The sequence below is a fragment of the Pygocentrus nattereri genome, chromosome 17 (genome assembly GCF_015220715.1).
Source record: "Pygocentrus nattereri isolate fPygNat1 chromosome 17, fPygNat1.pri, whole genome shotgun sequence".
Classification (NCBI taxonomy): domain Eukaryota; kingdom Metazoa; phylum Chordata; class Actinopteri; order Characiformes; family Serrasalmidae; genus Pygocentrus; species Pygocentrus nattereri.
This window is the reverse complement of record NC_051227.1, coordinates 39,153,101-39,172,532: the sequence shown is the minus strand read 5'-3', so window position 1 is coordinate 39,172,532 and position 19,432 is coordinate 39,153,101. Positions and strand designations below refer to the sequence as shown.

General features: G+C 43.3%; 1 protein-coding gene across 1 annotated transcript in view; it reads right to left on the bottom strand.

Moving 5' to 3' along the window:
* Positions 1-8,572: 8,572 nt before the first annotated feature.
* Positions 8,573-19,432, bottom strand: part of tyw1 (tRNA-yW synthesizing protein 1 homolog (S. cerevisiae)) — a 105,282-nt gene continuing 94,422 nt past the window's right edge. The window contains exons 15-16 of the mRNA XM_017724525.2: positions 17,967-18,134; positions 8,573-9,955 (exon numbers count right to left, since the gene is read on the bottom strand). Coding sequence (XP_017580014.1) covers positions 9,734-9,955; positions 17,967-18,134 — 390 coding nt within the window. The 3' untranslated portion in view covers positions 8,573-9,733. The remainder of the gene's footprint in view (positions 9,956-17,966; positions 18,135-19,432) is intronic.

Sequence of the window (19,432 nt, the reverse complement as noted above, 5' to 3'; positions counted from 1 at the left end):
GTACAAACGCAGTGTAAAGATTATTTAACTTGGGAGACCAGTACAAACGCAGTGTAAAGATTATTTAACTTGGGAGACCAGTACAAACGCAGTGTAAAGATTATTTAACTTGGGAGACCAGTACAAACGCAGTGTAAAGATTATTTAACTTGGGAAACCAGTACAAACGCAGTGTAAAGATTATTTAACTTGGGAGACCAGTACAAACGCAGTGTAAAGATTATTTAACTTGGGAGACCAGTACAAACGCAGTGTAAAGATTATTTAACTTGGGAGACCAGTACAAACGCAGTGTAAAGATTATTTATCTTGGGAGACCAGTACAAACACAGTGTAAAGATTATTTAACTTGGGAAACCAGTACAAACGCAGAGTAAAGATTATTTAACTTGGGAAACCAGTACAAACGCAGAGTAAAGATTATTTAACTTGGGAAACCAGTACAAACGCAGTGTAAAGATTATTTAACTTGGGAGACCAGTACAAACGCAGAGTACAGATTATTTAACTTGGGAAACCAGTACAAACGCAGTGTAAAGATTATTTAACTTGGGAGACCAGTACAAACGCAGTGTAAAGATTATTTAACTTGGGAGACCAGTACAAACGCAGTGTAAAGATTATTTAACTTGGGAGACCAGTACAAACGCAGTGTAAAGATTATTTAACTTGGGAGACCAGTACAAACGCAGAGTAAAGATTATTTAACTTGGGAGACCAGTACAAACGCAGAGTAAAGATTATTTAACTTGGGAGACCAGTACAAACGCAGTGTAAAGATTATTTAACTTGGGAAACCAGTACAAACGCAGTGTAAAGATTATTTAACTTGGGAGACCAGTACAAACGCAGTGTAAAGATTATTTAACTTGGGAGACCAGTACAAACGCAGAGTAAAGATTATTTAACTTGGGAAACCAGTACAAACGCAGTGTAAAGATTATTTAACTTGGGAGATCAGAACGAATACAGTGTAAAACATAAACTCTGATTAGGAGGTCAGTGTAGAGATGAACTCTAGACTTGGGAGACCAGGACAAATGCATTGCAATGAAGAACTATGACTTCCGTGCCCCTAGCCTCTGTAGGATGAAAGCAAAAGCTAGCACAGTCTGTTATGATCTGCACTGCTGTGCACTGCACTGCTTCAGACTTGCATCAAGCAGGGCTTTCTGGGACTGCTACTGTCATTTGCAGCGATTTCCTATTTGGCAGCCGGCTGCTATCACTTTGGCACCACTTGCGTTGAAATCTGTTGGTTTGACAAAAAGCCCAGTTCTCTCTCTCCCTTTCTTCCCCGCTCTCACAAACAGAACCACCACAGGCTCCTGCCTGTCTCATGTGTTCACACAGCTGAGCGGTGAAAATGGCTGGAGACGGGTGAAAGCCTCTACCCTTGGCCTGTAACCTTAACAGTGGAATTAATGCGCACCCATGCTGAAGTGCTGAGCAGATGGAGAGCACCAGCTGAAGACTCTGGAGACTGGGACGCTGTCTGAACACGAATGCCCAGAAACAGATTTGCCCACTTTTGAACTCTTTTTAAGCATCATTAGACGAGATACCCAGGGAAACATCTTCACAGCTTGTGTGAGATGTGTGGATATTGCCACAGCAAGTCTGTACCATGGAGGCATTACAGAACCTCGAGAGTCATTAGAATTAGGACTAACTTGTTTCAACAGGATTTGCTCATGAACTGTTGTACCCTTAAAGCTATGGTTGTGTGTTAACATCTGGCTGGCCCATGGGTTGTTGTGCCACGTAGCTTTTGGTTTCCACTCCATTAATAAGCGGCACGTGATCTGGCGTATGCCTCTTCGCGAGCCGACGGCTCTTGCGCTGTTGGTGAAGTTGTCACACCATAATAAACGCCACACAGAAGATAATGGGAGAATTAAAATGTACTCTCTGAATCCGCATGACGGCAGCGGCCGTTTCCAATGACATTGATATTTTAATTTTGGATCCATTCATAAAACTTTAGGAAGGATATTTTAATAGTCTGAATGAACTCATCAGAAGTTCAATGATGTAAGTAACAATATTAAATTGTTGCTGTATAATACATTTGAAGAAAGGCTGAATTTCCTGCTGAAAAAATAAATGTTGTTCTAGCGCTGGTTTACATCCAAAACACAACATATGTTGGTGTTGCTGGTGGTTAACAGATCAGCATCCATTGCTGCTGACCTACAACACAATCTATAACACAACATGTGCTGGCTGTGCTGGTGACAAGCTATGTTGGACTGGTTTTCAAGCAAGGTTATCATTAAATACACAATACAACTCACTAGAAAAAGTCACTACACTATACTAATGATATGTCCATGCGAAGTAGGTGGGTAGGGCAAATTGTCAGCACTCTATTTAAATGAGTTTCTCTGCCCTTGTTGCTACAAAAAAAGTGGCAAGCCAGCACAAGTAAATGGAGCACACGCATTGTGTCCTGTAGCCTACAAAACATAACACTGATGGTCTTCGGCTGGAGAAAGCCTAATGAACTCCAACCAGACTGCACTAAGAATACTGTAAAACACAGGGGTGGAAAGGTCAACGCCGGGGGCCATTTTTTTAGTGCTGTCAGTAAGCTTGGGTTCACTGATCACAATCATGAATTCGGAAATGTATAAAGAAATTTCGGATGCAAACAGTCATGGGCTGGAGGTTAGGGAACTGGCCCTGTGACCGGAAGGTCGCAGGTTCGATCCCCAGGGCTGACAGTCCATGACTGAGGTGTCCTTGAGCAAGACACCTAACCCCCAACTGCTCCCCGGGCGCTGTGGATAGGGCTGCCCACCGCTCTAGGAAAGTGTGCTCATTGCTCACTAGTGTGTATGTGGCGTTTCACTTCACGGATGGGTTAAATGTGAAGGTGGAGTTTCCCTGTTTGTGGGATTAAAAATGTATCACTTAAGTTCAACAAATCTGCAAGGAAACTGGCTAAACACACACAGGTGCTACACTGATTTGTATTTGACTGATCCTCCTTTGTAGCTACAATGTAAACAGACCTCTTCATGAGCAAGTTGGGCCTGACGATGGAGGAAAATGGTTGAAATTGCCAACAAGTAATGGGAATGAGTTCTTATTTTTCTGAAGAATGCCTGTCCAAAAAAAAAAAAAAAATTTTTCCCCTGTACATTTGGAACCAGAAAGCCATGGAACAGTCGGTCCAGACCTCCTTCCTATTTCTGTTTGCGCTCATTCTGAAGAGACACCACCACCCGTCCATATGTTTTGAGGCTTCTCTTTGAGCGGCGAGGCTTAGATGTGGATTTCTCTGTTGTTCAGTAGGAACAGAGTGGATCAGGATCAGAACTGGAACTCAGACAAAAGCTAATGAGACTGGAGGCTCTTGCTGTCCCAGTGCAGTCTGCCTCTAGTCACCAGCGCTGACCGAAGCCTGTGCAAGGCACTGAACTCTGTCAGGATACAGCCTTTGGGGCACTCAGAAGACGGTTCTTTTGGACTAAAACACTATTATAAGACACCAGCCAGAGACACGCAATTTCCACAAAACACCATTCTAAACGCGACTGCTGTGTTTTACTGTTTGGACTAAATAAATAAATGCAAAAGCACATGTAACTGCAATCATGCACACTGCATATGCACTGCTAACCAACGGAACCATCTCTAGCTATGTTCCACCTAAAACTGTATTTTATTAGACTATATCGAGTCTATATTTTCAGATGAAAACCTTGTATGTCCATTTTTGACGTTTTCAGTTTTTGACATAATTTGGAAATCCCGGTTACCCTTTACATTGTATGTAAATTTCCTGATGAATGGACTAAAAGAAATCACCTAAAATGACTTGGAAAAAATGTAGGTGCCATTGAATTACATTAAAAGTGGGTTTTTTCACTCTCCTGTAAAGTTACCGTTTTAGAGATCCTTTGTGTCCTCCCACCAAAAATGTCCCCAGTGGTCACTGACATGTTACTTCAGAGACACCAACATTCACACAAGCAGATGCCTAAAGGAAACATTTCTGAGGAGATTAGATACAAGATAATCCACTTGCGTAAGGTAGACAAAGGAAAATCCATTAAAATGTACAGGAAAAATGAGAATCCAGACAACAGTACAAGACCCGATAGACCACCAATACTTTCCCCATCACAGACAGTACGTAGTTTTAATCTTTGAGTGACAGGAGAAAATCAATAATCACTCTTGCCTCAGATCTGAAAAATCCACAGGCATTTCTGTCCATCCTTCCACTGTCAGAAGACAATTTAACAGCATGAGTCTGAAAGGATGTGCAGCTGAGACGTGGAGTAAGGTTTTATAAGTAAGTAATAAGTGATACTGTTTTGATCCCACAACCGGGGAAATTCCATCTCCGCATTTAACCCATCCATGCAAGTGAAACACCACACACACACTAGGGGGCAGTGAGCACACTTGCCTGGAGCGGTGGGCAGCCCTATCCACAGCGCCCGGGGAGCAATTGGGGGTTAGGTGTCTTGTTCAAGGACACCTCAGTCATGGACTGTCGGTGCTGGGGATCGAACCGGCAACCTTCCGGTCACAGGGCCAGTTCCCTAACCTCCAGCCCACGACTGCCCCTAATGCACTAATGAGTCTAAATTTGTGATTGAGAGAAGCAGAACGGTGTTCATCTTACGCATTGGTGAACTTCAATGAAGTTACATTTTTTTAGAATTGATCTTTGGAGGTATGAAAAAAATACCTCTGCAGATTTCCTTGATTTCTCTGACTTTTGCGCAGTAAGATTTAATTCAATGTTACACATTTTATATCATAGCTAACTGTATTTTGTGCCTTTCCAAAAGCAATTCCTCAACAACACGCTACCAACGTGATATTTAAAACATTCACTCCAGCGCAATTCCCTTTCCGACTGATAGGCCGATCAACCAGAGCATTAAAACTACCTCGTTTCTACACTTTGTCCATTTTATCAGCTCCACTGACCGTACAGGTGCGCTTTGGAGTTGTACAAATTCAGTGTGTAGTCCATCTGATTCTCTGCGTACCGTTATCCTCCTTTCACCCTGTTCCCCAATGGTCAGGACCCCCACAGAGCAGGCAATATTTGGGTGGAGGATATTTCTCAGTGACATTTTTAACGGCTCCAAAATGTTTATAATGCACTTTTAGAGCAGCAGCAGCCGCAGTAGACCTGCCTCTTTATGGTTCATATCAAGCACAGAGCAAGTACAGCAAACACTATATCCATCCACTTACAACCGGCACAGATCAAGCAAAGGTACTAAAGCCAGCTATACTAAAGCTTTTTCCTCTGTCCTTCAGAGAAGCTGCAAGGTCCTAAATATATTATTCAGACACAGAGGTTACAGATAATTTCGGTCTCAGTTGCTGCAATCAGAAAAAAAAAAGTGATTTTGCTCTGTAGGCAAGTTTCAGAAACTAGGTGACAATTTTATAGACATGGTGTCAAATATTACATTTGTTCAGTCAAGTAAAATTAAACTCATTATTAATTTTAAACTAAAGCTGATACTGGAGCTCTCCCCCGCTTTCTTCTTCATCACCAACCTCCATCAGATCTGCTCCTTCAGTTCTGTCAGTCTCCTTCAGCTTCTTTCTCTCCCTCTCCTCCTGTGTTCAGTCATACAGTATTTTATTCAACTCAGATTTACAAGAACTCAACCAAATAATGAGATTAATTAAGCAAGAAACTGCCTAAAACCACACCAGCTGCGTTTTAAACGGTCTTAGCACAGTCTATTCAAAAATGCCCCTTGGTTTGTTTGTTTGTTTGTTTATTTGTTTGGCACAGTTGTGCAAACATGCTTTAGAACCACTGTATATCGTTTGGCCACTAGGACTAATTGGCCACATTCAGCTGCCCAAAACCTGCTGTTCTGGCTCGTAATTGACTCATTCTTCTTCATAGCTTCTTTTTAACAAGCTTATTTCCACAGAAATCTGGATCAGTTTCTCGTTCGAATTGTCCGTTCCACCTTAAATGCTGCAGAAGTTCCATTCTGGAGGCTCGCGACGGAAAATTCGGACAATTCCAGTGGAGCCTGGCTGCAGACTTGCACATGCACATTTGGCTGCTGCTGCTTAGCATCATCACTTAATCCGTTTTCCGTCCATAACTCGACTAGAGAGTTACATTTAATGTACCTTCCTGATGAAAAAGATCATAGAACCCATTAAAACGTCTGTTGGTTTTCAGTAGTCTCTAATGGTTTGTGTTTTCCTGATGAGTTGATATCACAGCGTAAAGATTCATATACATTATCAGTTCCTAATGGCCTCTAATGGGAACCATCAAGCCAACTCCCGTTGAGAAGCAAAACCATCAGGTTTTACTCCTAACAGCCCTTCAAACACAGTTACGTTGTGGCAACGTACTGAGATTAACTTGCTGTAAACTATACATGGCAAAGCCTGGGGTCACTGTTTCTAAATGCTGAGGATAAATTTACAACGAAATAATTTACAGAGCGGGCAAAAGCGTCATTTTTATCCCCCTCGGCCGTTCAGTTTAACTATGAAGTGAGGATAAACTAGTCAGCGAGTTAGTTGACCAGTTAATGTCAGCGTTAACCTAACCGCTTTTCTTTACCTCACTTAAACCCAAAGGTAACTGAAGTTAAAGTTAGAGCAACAGTAAAAAAGTTAAATCGCTTTACTGACCATAATTTGCTACAGATCCATATTTTAAGACAATATATTCACATTAACACTATAATACATATTCAATAAGATCAGATGTTTATTTTCTTCAGACTGCAGTGCATAAACAGCCCCTCCCCCAGGTCTGATACGATTGGCTGAATGTTATGTTAGTCAATCTCTGATAGTGCAGCAGAGGCAGTGCTACATTAGAGCAGCGCCTACCTCAGGTCACAGCCTGCCATTACAGTACATTGAGAAGAATAATAAATATAGCAGATTTCGACTGGTAATGTGCAGGAAGGCAGGGCTAAATAACTTTTAGTGGGCCTAGCAACGCTCATGCTCATCGGTGCACACTGAAATGATTTTTACTGTTCATCGTTAAACGCGTTTTAAAGTTTTACACAGAAAGAAGGTGATTGTAAGGGAGGTAGGTCATCACGCTTAAACTGTGAAGCAATAAAAATTACAATAAGAGAATATGGGCCTGTGTTGTACATGAGACGTGTAAATTCAGAGGAATGGACTTGTCTACGCAGCGCCCAGCAAGAGCTGAGAGGGCATAAGAGGACTGGAAATATTAGTCTAACGTGAGCCTATATAACCTCTTCCCTCAGGCCCAGCCATGTAAGACGAATGTGCACAGATTCTGCCTCCAGACCCTCAGCCGGCGCTCTCATACTGCAGGAGCCATCACGAGTCCAAACCAACAGATTTGCCTATCTGCCACTTCAATGGGGGTTTTGATGAAGCAATACAACCCGAGAGGAAATAACCCAATCAGAGTGAAAAGCCTCTATGGGGAGCATGAGGACAGCACATTTTGGGCAAAGAGCTCCCTGCGGTGCCGGAATCGACCGCAAAACAGAGGCGCATTAGCCCAGATCAGTTCAGAGAGAAACCGAGCACACAGGCACCTTTTTACCGAGGCGAGAGCGTCATGTCAAATCAATAGCTTTTCTGTCAGTTGTCATGGAGCATGACGCTATTCTGCTTTCTGTCACTTGATAAACAAGCCTATCCGTCCCCTGTGTATCGTTGTGTGTCCCAAGGACTCGGGGAGAGTGAAGAGGATCAGAAAAGTGAGAGCACATAGGAGCTCCATCAATAGGTGCGAGAGGCTTTGAAGAGGAGGCACCTGTGCTGGAATAGAACTCAAGTGCGGGTAAATATCAGTTCTAAGTCTGCAGCCTCTCTCGTTAAGTGGGAATCAGAACATAAAACACACGAATCAGGGCCTGGGGGGTGGAGAGCATCACACCAAAGAGATTTAGATACAAAGGGACTGAATGTGCTGCTTGAAAACTACCAATACTAGATAAACATCATACAGTGGGGTCTGAAACCACATTGAAATCTGGCATTTTTCAATTAAACCTGGAAATTAAGTTCTGACCATTGAAATGAATATTCAAAATGTTGCACTCCCTACTCGAAGCAAACTTGCAAAACTGATCATTGATTATTTGTACGAAAAGGTACATTTTAGTCATTTTCCTTCCATTGAACGTCATGGTCCAGATAAAAAAAGTATTTCAGGGACTCAACTTTTGTGCTGATATCATTTATAATGAAACATTATTTGAAATGAAATGAGAAAAGAATGCAAAACAGAAGCATTTTCACTAGTGGTCTAAGACTTTCGGACTCAGGAGGCACTTATTAGAATATTCTAGAGATGACCCCAGTCTGACACCAGGTATCAGCATAAGAGCTAAAATTCATGCGATTTCAAGAGAACCATCACTGGAACTTGCTGTTTATTGGAACGAGAGGGCCACAGAACTTTAGATGCTCATCCTAATTGAAACGCTTTAATTAAAACAGCGAATTTTAAAGCTTCGTAGATTTCAAAGAAAAGTGACTCAACGTTTAAATATGGACACTGGAAAAGAAAAATTGTGCCATTTCTAGAATGCACATAAATAACAGCTTAGCAGAGAGTTACTGGGAGATGGTGCATTAAGGACTTCTAACCTTTGCATGCACCATGTCCACTTACCCAGTTTAATCTTGTTGCTTTATAGAAGAAAACATTGAGCGCCATTCAGCAGCAGCCCCACACAAACAACAGTGACAGAGTTTATTCAGCATCCAAAGAGGCACTATATTCACTCCGGTCTCCTCCTGTTACAAATAGTTAAAATGTGCTTTCCATTTCAATCATCTAAAAACAGCCTTATGGAATTGTTGCAGCAGTAATCTCAAACCAAAGTGTTTATGTCCCACACAAATGAAGAAACCAAAGAAACCCCCTAATTAAAGCAAAACAAAACAAAAATAAAAACAGTAAAAAACATGAAGATGCTCTTGCATTCACAGTAGAAATTCAGCAACGTGGACTGTGTTAAAACCACATCAGAACTCACTGTGATCTGCAGGGAGCTAGACAGTTTCAAGGAACTGTGGTGTGTGCATCTCAGTGGCTTTCATTTCTTAACGTATGTTATCTAGAACTTTCCTAAAGCCGTTTGACATGGTTACCCTTAATTCTACAGAGAAGAAATAGCCAGTGTTTGAAGCTACATTCTAATTAAATGTGAGTTTTTTTTTCTTCAAAGCTCCCACCAGACTAAAGCTAGACCTTCTCTGCATGGTGTGTGTGTGTGTAGCTGTAGGCCGACTGCTCGGAGGCTCTGCGGGTGACCGTTGAGGATAATAAGGACCTGGATCAGCGGTATAAGGGCAGAGGTGGGAGTGAGAGATGGTGAAGCTGAATTACTGTGGGTTACTGCAGAGCATGTCCACTCCTCGGTGCATTCAGCCGGCGCAGCTGCGAGTGACCGTGACCAGGTTTCAAAATCAAACAGCTGACATTTCTGAGAAGAGCGTAAATAGGAAATTTTGAGCAGCTGTGTGGACCTTGTGTACAGAGGACATGTCTTAAGAAGAATTTATGACATGCTAGACTGATCGATCTCCTGAGGTGGAGAGGAAACAAATGAACCAACAAAGCAAACAAAACCAACAAAAATAAAACAAAGACCAATCCAGACTGGGGGTAGTATGACCTCAAACAGGTCTTTAAATGCAGTCTATATAAAGTAGACTTCTAATACAGATGCTAAAAACAGTGGGACAACTGCAGGAATGCTGTCCATCAGCACCCTGAGATATCTTTGGTCTTGTTTTTCCTTTGGAAGCGTGTGTCTGAAGGGTCGAACCCTCTTTCTCTTGCTCCAAACACAGCCCAGCCTGGTGTCTTGGCCACATAGTCTAGAGCCGAGAAGGTCATGGTGCCGCCGCTCTCCTCGTACTGCTGGATGAGCTCCTGGAAGCGCTCGTAGTCGATCCACGTCCACCACTCTCCATCCACCTTGAACTGCACAGTGACGAGCCAAAGAAAGAGAGAGAGAAAAAGTCAGTGATAAATTGCACTCACTAGCAAACATGCAGGTGAGCCCTGCTGGAGTCTCCCAGCTTGACAGAAGTCATCCTTGACTAATGAGGCCTGATGTTTCTCCAAACGCTGCCAGCTTGCCTGAACTGCCTCTGCAATCAAGTGGTGCACAGAAGCATTCATGGTATCGAGAGGGAAGCTTTCTAGATGGTCCCTCAGACCTGGCAAACCGTTAACACAATGACATGGTTTGAAGAAAAAAAGCCTTAACCAACATAAAAAAAAAATCTAATATTAAAAATTTACCCCATACCCCAAGTGCAGTCAGTCACATTCTCAAAGTGTTAAATTAACCTCAAATGGACTTGCTTATGGATCTGAAAATATGACATGCTGTCAAAATGGATAAATGTATTTTCCATAGCTAAAACTAGCAATAGCAGCCTTTTGAATTTGTCTGTTTTGTCCTTTATCTTTTTCATTTTTACCCAAAGCCTGAAGGGTGAGAGTTAGCAGTGCTTCATCCAAAGCACATGAAGCCAGTCATGCATCATGCATACCCTCATGGGGCAGCTCAACACGCTAGGAGAAAAATGCTAAGTGCTAGTTCTGTTACATCAGCCAACAGTTGGCTAGAATCACACCAAGAGACGAGGGCAGACAGAGGACCATCCTTACCCACAGAGAGCGAGGCCAATTATGCGGTACTGGACTTGTAGCCCAGGTGACTGTGGCATCGCTGGAGACTGATCTCCCAATGATGGAGCCAGTGCTTAGACATTCATGCCACACGACTCATTTTTAGTAGATGGATACAATTACAGAAGCAAACTTGTCTTGGCTGACACCAAACATCTCTAGGGTGATCAACTATCCTGCAGACGAAAGTAAAACCTTTGTAGGTTTGTTTTTTTTCAGGAAACTGATTTTCTAGACATGCATGAATAAACAGCAGTGTCTTTCCCCGTTTTGAAATAAGACGTGTGTACGATTAACGCCACTGCTTCATAAAAGAGCTGAGGAGAAAAAAGGAGCCGAAGATTAGATTAGATTAAGTGATTAAGTGACCCTTATTAGTCCCACAATGGGGAAATTTCACCTCCACATTTAACCCATCTGGGCAGTGAAACACCACATACACACTAGGGGGCAGTGAGCACACTTGCCCGGAGCGGTGGGCAGCCCAATCCACAGCGCCCGGGGAGCAGTTGGGGGTTAGGTGTCTTGCTCAAGGACACCTCAGTCATGTGCTGTCGGCTCTCATTGTTTCAGGGATCAAACGGTGCTTGGCTGGGCATCGTAAGATCAGCCTCCAACGTACATCATGACGCAGAACAAGACGTTTACACTCAATCTTCAAACGCTTAAACGAAAGACATTTGTATTTGGTATTTGTGACTAAGGAGGTCCTGCAGAGTGTAAAGGGTTGAGCACAGCTTGGTTTGCTTTCCTGACACATCTAAATCAAGTTGCACTGATGCCTCGGAGCAGCTCCCCTGTGGTTTGCTATGCAGCTGGACTGCATTTCACACCAAAGCGAAGCAAAGCAGCTCCCCTGTGGCAGCAACACTGGTGCATGTAGCTTAAATTCAGCAAAAAATGACAGAACTCATGGTAGTCAAGACTACCTACACCATGTCTCGTCTCTGAGACTGCTGTACTTCCTTACCACGGTGGTTTCTTGTACAAGTTGTGTGGCAGGTGGCCAAGAGGCACGCTCCACTGAGTGCGTAAGCTTGGCTTGCTTAGGCAACTGCAGAGCAGTACAGCGGGGACTGCTTTGGTTCCACACTTGAAAAGAAGTCTTGCTTGTCTGTGCTCTCCTAGAGAACAATATTTCAGTGATCTATACACAGACAAAGGATCCCCACGGACAACTAGTGAGGCTGATTCTAAAAACATCCTGGACTGGCGCACGGGTGGTGGTGGTGGTGGGGGGTTGGGGGGTACTTGTACCCTTAAGAGTAAACAAACAATGCAACTGCTCGCCTAATTAAAGACATTCAAGTACAGTCAGGAGCACAAGTCTTAATCCACAGGGCTACGGACAGCCTGGAACCATTCCATTACTGAGATGCTTACGCCACATTAGCCAACCCTGTCGCTGTTAGTACCGAAGGGACAGCCACAGTGCAACTAATGAAGCCTTTAATAGGGAAAGCAAGCAGCCCAGCTTGGCTTTTACTGTCTGCATAAAGACAAGTGCTGTCTGAGTTTCTGAAAGCAGCCTCCTGTCTCACACTGACAGCTTGGAACAGAGCAGACGGCACAGCGTCAAATCCCATTGTGTTCATCCTCCGTTCCGCAGGCCACCTCTCCCCCGTTAGCGGCATGCTAAGCCCCAGAGGTTTGTCTTGCTGCCAATGTTATCTCTTCCTCCACGTTCACCTGCAGCTTGCAGGAGAGAGTTGTGAACGCCATCTTTGCAGTCAGTCAGCGAAAGCCTCAAGACATGAGGTCTCAGGGGACCGGGGCCTCCTAAGCCCTGTGTTTTCATTACAGAGTAATTTGCTAGAGTGAAGTGCTTGGGTGAGCTCCCTAGGGTTCAGTGAACCCCCTCCCTCAGATAAACAGCAGTCAGTAGATGAGCGCTCCCGTGAGGCCGGATTCCTCTATGCCGGAGGGTCCAGAACCCAACTCGCATTCATCAGCAGCCCCTCCTGTGATCTCACCATCTCCTCTGCTTTCCTCAACACTATCGCAGCAAGCTGAGGGCTACTTACACTTAGTAAACTGCTTATTTGGATGCTTTTGTGGTATAGATGAGGAGAGAGGAAAAACAGGGGCCCTATTTGAATAGGAAAAAGCCCAGCCTTTACTGTCTAGGATGTTGCAGTATCCTCGTTATCCCAACAGATGGCCATGCCAGAGCATGCCCTCCTCCCCACACCTAGGCTAGGATACAGGACCGGTAACGGGAATAGTGATTATAACAGAGGGTTTGATGAACTATGAAAATGACAGAAAAGGAGTGATTTTTGCCAAAAGCATGATGGCTAATCATACAGTACAATCCTCAAAGCCCTTGTGTACCTTGGAAACACAACTATATTGATGCAACTTGTAATTTCTTCTTAAAAACGGTACTAACTGGGAAAAACAGTTCCGGCAAGAAATAAGTACGATAAGGGTTTAGGCAAACTCATTATGGCCCAGCAGCATTTATCAATCATTTAAATTAATCTTCAGATGTACAGTACTGTGCGAAAGTCTTAGGCAGCCAAGACGCATTTTCAAAATCTATTTCTTTGTGTAGTTTGTGTTTATTTGCTGAGAAAAGTGTTAATATTTGAATAATCAAAATGTACAGAATATAAATTAATGATTTTATATCATATATACACACACACACACACACACACACACACAAAACACAATTAGCTAATCAGCCAATCACACGGCTGCGACTCAATACATTTAGTCCTGTAGAGGTGGTCAAGACGACCTGCTGAAGTGCAGACCGAGCATCAGAACAGGGAAGAAAGGGGATTTAAGGGGCTTTGAACATGGCGTGGTTGTTGGTGCCAGACGGGCTGGTCTGAGTATTTCAGAAACTGCTGATCTGCTGGGATTTTCACGCTCAACCATCTCTAGGGTTCACAGAGAACGGTCCGAAAAAGAGGAAACATCCAGTGAGCGGTCAGTTGTGTGGGTGAAAATGCCTTGTTGATGTGAGAGGTCAGAGGAGAACGGGCAGACTGGTTCCAGATGATGAAAGGCAAATTGCAGAATACCATCTCTGAATGCTCAACACGTCGAACCTTGAAGAAGATGGGCTACAGCAGCAGAAGACCACACGGGGTGCCACTCCTGTCAGCTAAGAACAGGAAACAGACTATATTTCGCACAGGCTCACCGAAATCGGACAATAGAAGATTGGAAAAATGTTGCCTGAGTCTCTATTTCAGCTGCGACGTTCAGATGGTCGGGTCAGAATTTGGCATAAACAACATGAAAACATGGATCCATCCTGCGTTGTATCAGCGGTTCAGGCTGGTGGTGGTGGTGTGGTGGTGTGGGGGATATTTTCTTGGCACACTTTGGGCCCCTTAGAACCAATTGAGCATCGTTTAAATGCCGCAGCCTGCCTGAGTATTGTTGCTGACCATGTCCGTCCCTTTATGACCACAGTGTTCCCATCTTCTCATGGCTACTTCCAGCAGGATAATGCACCACGTCACAAAGCTCATATCATCTCAAACTGGTTTCGTGAACATGACAATGAGTTCACTGAACTCCAGTGGCCTCCACAGTCCCCAGATCTCAACCCAATAGAGCACCTCTGGGATGTGGTGGAACGGGAGATTCGCATCACAGATGTGCAGCCGACAAATCTGCAGCTACTGCGTGATGCTGTCATATCAATATGAACCAAAATCTCTGAGGAATGTTTCCAGCACCTTGTTGAAAGTCTGCCACGAAGAATTAAAGCAGTTCTGCCAGCCTTTAACTAGCAAGGTGCACCTAATAAAGTGGCCAGTGAGTAATATATATATGATTATAATCATATAAATAATAAATTATATGGATGCATGTTTGTTTACCCATCTCCAAGCCTCTCCTCGAGGAAGCCCAGTATTATATGTAGTTAAAAAGCAGCTCCTGGTTTGACCAATCAGTGCTCAGTAAATTGAGCTCATGATGTAATTGATGACATTAACGAGTCTCTGTGGCGGCTGTGAAGGTGTCCAGGAAAAAATAAACCAAAGAAATTCTTGTTACTGTTTATTGTTTTTCTGTTTATCTGAATTATGAATACGACTTTATTCTGATGTATATTGTGACAAACTCACTGCTGAGGTCAACTGGTTAAAAATTTGCTTAGATGCCAAAAACCTTCGCACAGCACTGTAGGTAATAATGAAAGGAACCTAGTTAGGAACATATAAATGAATAAATAAATCCCCTTTAACTGGCACAGGGAAAAGAGGCTATTAGTAAAAAAACACGGGCAGGCAGGCTAGACTTGCTGACTAGCCATCCCATCAGCAAATGCTGTAGTGAAGGTACACCCTCGTCTGCAGGGCTGGTGAAGAGCTCTTTTTTTAGGAATAATTGAATAATCAAAGAAACTTGGTGGGGCATCATTGGAAATATCGTGCTTCCTCATCAGTGAATCATTTATTTCATTACAGAGGTGTTAAAACAGCAGCGTCCTCCTAGAATTAAATACTTGTTTGCGCCGGCTTTCAAGGGCCTGGCAGCCCTGCAGTAAAAAGAACGGTTAAATGTGAACAAGCCACATCAGTCTCCTGGAAACTGTAACAGTATCGGCTTGTCTGTGCATCTGTGGAAAGCAGAGGAGAACAAAACCTGATAAGAGTACAAGTCCCTCCAGACCGCACAAACCGAAGTGTAAATTGAAGAATCATATCTGGCACCTCGTTTTAAGTTATTGGATGGGAGTGGAGAGAAAAAAAGACAGCAAAAATAAAATCAAGGCTTTGAGTTACTGACCGTGGCCTTGTGAAGCTTGATGTGAAAAATTGCTCCATATTAAAGGAACAATGGCTTTTCAAGCACCCACATGAGTCACAGCTGTGGTAGGTAGAGGCATGAAGCTGGCAGTGATGCAGTCGGACCCAATTTTCACACTGAATTCAACGCCACCTTTTTTTAGTCTTCTGACATGTACTTTTGACATGCATGAGGCAGGAACAAAAACTACCAGCGCTGGTGCAGCCCTCCTCTGTCTGCGTAACATTCGGCTGCGGAGGCAGTTCGCTTTGTCAGGGGTTCATCTGAATTGTCGCAGAAACAGGTCAGCGTGGACCGGTGTGAAGGCGTGAATATGTGTGAGCTACATACAGACAATGCTGATTCAAACACCCCAACTGACAGTCTGTCCCCGCTTTGTGTCAGGCAGAGAGCGAAGTTTTAAACGTATAAACACAAGCAGAAGCATGCTGTTGTACTACAAACCCACAGCCACAAATGTCCACTCACAGATGACCGATGGGCATAACGTATCCAGCAGCATGCCTGCTTAAAGAGTTGGTGAAATTAAAACGTACCTCCACAAAAGATGTTCTGCCGCTGCATGATCTCTACTTCATCACTAAGATGCTGCTCTGTATAAACTGTATTTAAGGCTATAGAAGCTAAAGCTTTCCAAAGGGAACGGTTTGACAAAAACATGCCAAGACATGTTTGGGGTCCAAATTGTACTTCTTTCGTTTAAAACTTAAAATCGTTTAAAATTGTTTCCTTTAGCCAAGCTGGGGGTTGGTGTTGGTAGACAGACTATCTGGAGAGTGCGGAGCCACCAGGAGTGGAGTTAAAAGAAAGTGTGAAATGCAATAGCGAGGGAGTGGTCAGACAGAATGGCCATATAATTAAAAGGTTGATTCTGCACGACTGTTTCTCATTCTCTTGTTGCCTATTCAATTTCCCAACCTGCAGTATGTTTCTGGAGACCATCCTGAACTGGTCATGCAGCGGTCTGTAATGAGCTTGGCCTGTATTAAACTGCTGATCTCCGATTTGTGCTTTGTGAATTTGGATTCTGGACTTCATGAATTTGTTTCTGCTTTTCTCTCATGTCCAAAGTGGGTTTCCCTCATCCCTCTTTCTAACTGTGTCTTTCTTGATTCCCTCTAGCCAACCTTGCCACTCTGGCCTTCTTTAAGATGAAGAATACATGACACATTTTCAAGCTCTTGGAGTTTCTGGAGTTCTGTTCTGTTCTAGAGTTAAAAAAAAGGATGTTTCCTCTTAGAAACCTCAGGCCTGCTGAGAGATTTCTTAGAGTTTTCTTTCTCTCTCACAATTTAATTGGCTCTAAATATGGCACCAATGTCACCAACCTGTCTTGCCACTGCCCCCTGTAGGCCACACAAACCTCAGGTTCTCTACTCTTCCCACATACATTCAAGAGCCCTGCTACCAAGCTTCCAAGCGGCAGTCTCACAGACCAGGAGCAGTCAGATCTCTGTGTGGGTTGGATTCGAGACTGGTCTGGACTAGCACATCGGCTCTCATTGACTCGTGGTCTAATTCGGAGTCGCTATCTTTGTAGCTTCGAATATTGTATGAGAAGTAAGGAAAAATGAAAGCGCTGTAATTACACTTTTGACTGGCTCTGTAGAAAGAAAACTCCAAGAGCTGAGGCTGAGAAATGAGGTTGAATAAATAAGCTGAGTAGAGATGATTAATATGAAGAGCACGTGAAACAAAAATGAACCAAAAACAAACAAAAAAAAAAACAAAAAAAAGGAAACTCTGCCATTCCCAGACTGCTCTTGCAAGGTTTAAAAGAAACTGCATTTCTTTTACAATAATGCAGCACAAAACACCCTGAGAAATAAGAACTTCAGGAGCGGCATCTGAACATGCAATCTAGGATGAAATCAGTCATTTTTATATTTGTAAAAAGTTAATTCAAGGAATTAAACGGGAAGAAGGGGCGATAGGTCAGAGATGCTTTCAGTGCTCGTATAACAATGGAAAAATGCAGAAAAACAACAATAATGGCAGGGGATTAGAACGAGGCCTGAAGTTATGCATTTTCTACCTTAAAAACACTCCACTGGGTGCCACTATTATAAAAAAAAAAAAAAAAAAAAAAAAAAAAACAAAAACAAGAAATCACAAAGATGGGTATTACTGTGTAAATAGAAAAACAGCAGAGTATAAAACATGTGCATGGAAATGCCCACAAACAACATATAAATGTGTTTGTTAGATACAACTACAGAAAAAAGGTGTTCAGCCTTAGAAAAGTGATGAGAAGAAAAAGGCTATGGAACTGAACAGATTTAGAGGGGATCTGTAACAGCAGCAGATTTCTCTTTCAGAAAGCAAGCAAGAATAGCTTGGCACCAAGAGGCTGCAGGAAACATGAGCAAGGAGATCTGATGTTAGAGCTGAAGAATACCTTGACATTTACAGAAATGTTAGAAGCATCTTAACAACTGCAGCAATTTACATGCAGAAGCGGTTTGCTGTTTTCCAAGAGCTCTAAATGAAGCCCGCAGCAGAGGTGGAGCATTACCTTGTGGTGGGCGAGTAACAGGCAGTTGGAGTGCTCGTGCTCACAGGCAATTTCATAGTCTGGCAGCATGTCGGCCAGTTGCTGCACAAAGTGGACGACCTCCTCGTGCCAGGGCACATTGGCCATGGTCAGACTGCTGGCTGAACTTTCACCACAGTAGGTCACTCCCTAAGAGAGGTGAGAAGAGACAGTGACATATTGAGGAAATGCATTTTACAGAAGAAGTGTTACATGAAAGATGGAGCGGAGGGATGCCAGACTGTTTCAGAGTGCTGCCGTGTCTGTGTGTCCTTCTGGTTCTCTCCTGTTAGTTAAGCTGTCAGTCAGATCTGCCGGAGTCGTTAGCCACACTCTGGAAATGTTCACATTCCCTGTTTTACGTATAAACAGACAGAATAAAACTAATTTTTTTCGCGAGTATACGACCGCCCACATGTCCGGCCGGACACTGAAGGACGACTGACTGTCGAGACCAGCTGCCCATGCCCCAGCTACCTTGGACCAGCTGCCCACCCTACACTGATGTTCTCATAGCTATTCCTACTACTAATATTACTGCTATTAATATTAGTAGTATAATAACTCTGTAGGTAGTCTGACCAGAGGAGGACGGGTCCCCCCTGGTGAGCCTGGTTCCTCCCAAGGTTTCCTCCTCAGCTCTGAGGGAAGTTCTCCTGGCCACTGTCGCCCCCTGGCTTGCTGACCAGGGGTTTTCCATTCATGGTAAAACTTTGTCTTTACTGGAATTCTGTGAAGCTGCTTTGTGACAACATGTGCTGTAAAAAGCGCCACAAATAAATTTGATTAGATTTGATCTGATATGGCTGGTTGGCCAAGCCTAGCATTAAACAGTGCTCAAGCTGGATTACTTTTACCTGTGGATGTACAGTAATTTCAGTAGTTACTGACCAGATCTCTTTAGCCTGTAGCTTTTTCAAGCCTGACAATAATAATTTGGGAGTAAATGGCCTTTTGGTACCTAGATATCCTTTAGTAAACTAACTAAGGAGTAACTCAATAAAATCTATTTACAATCATGGTCATGCACTGTGTTTTTATTGCTATTGCTAAAAAACGTGATGCCTGTTTAACGCTGAAGTTAATGTCTGGGTTATGATGTTTGAGTAATCGGTGGTGATTTGGTGAAATTGTTATCCTTCATGAACTGGCCAGTCATGCTCTTTACGAATAGCATTACAGGAGCTCCTGTAGTAAAACGAATCCATCCGGACCCGTTCTTTAGAGTAATAGGAATATTTAATGTATAAATAAATATATATTTATTTATTTTTTTTAAATATGGGGGCGGCACAGCAAAGAGGGCCTGGGTTCGATTCCCCGGCCGGGTGACCGGGGTCCTCTCTGTGTGGAGTTTGCATGTTCTCCCCGTGTCTGCGTGGGTTTCCTCCAGGTTCTCCGGTTTCCTCCCACAGTCCAAAGACATGCAGTCAGGCCAACTGGACATG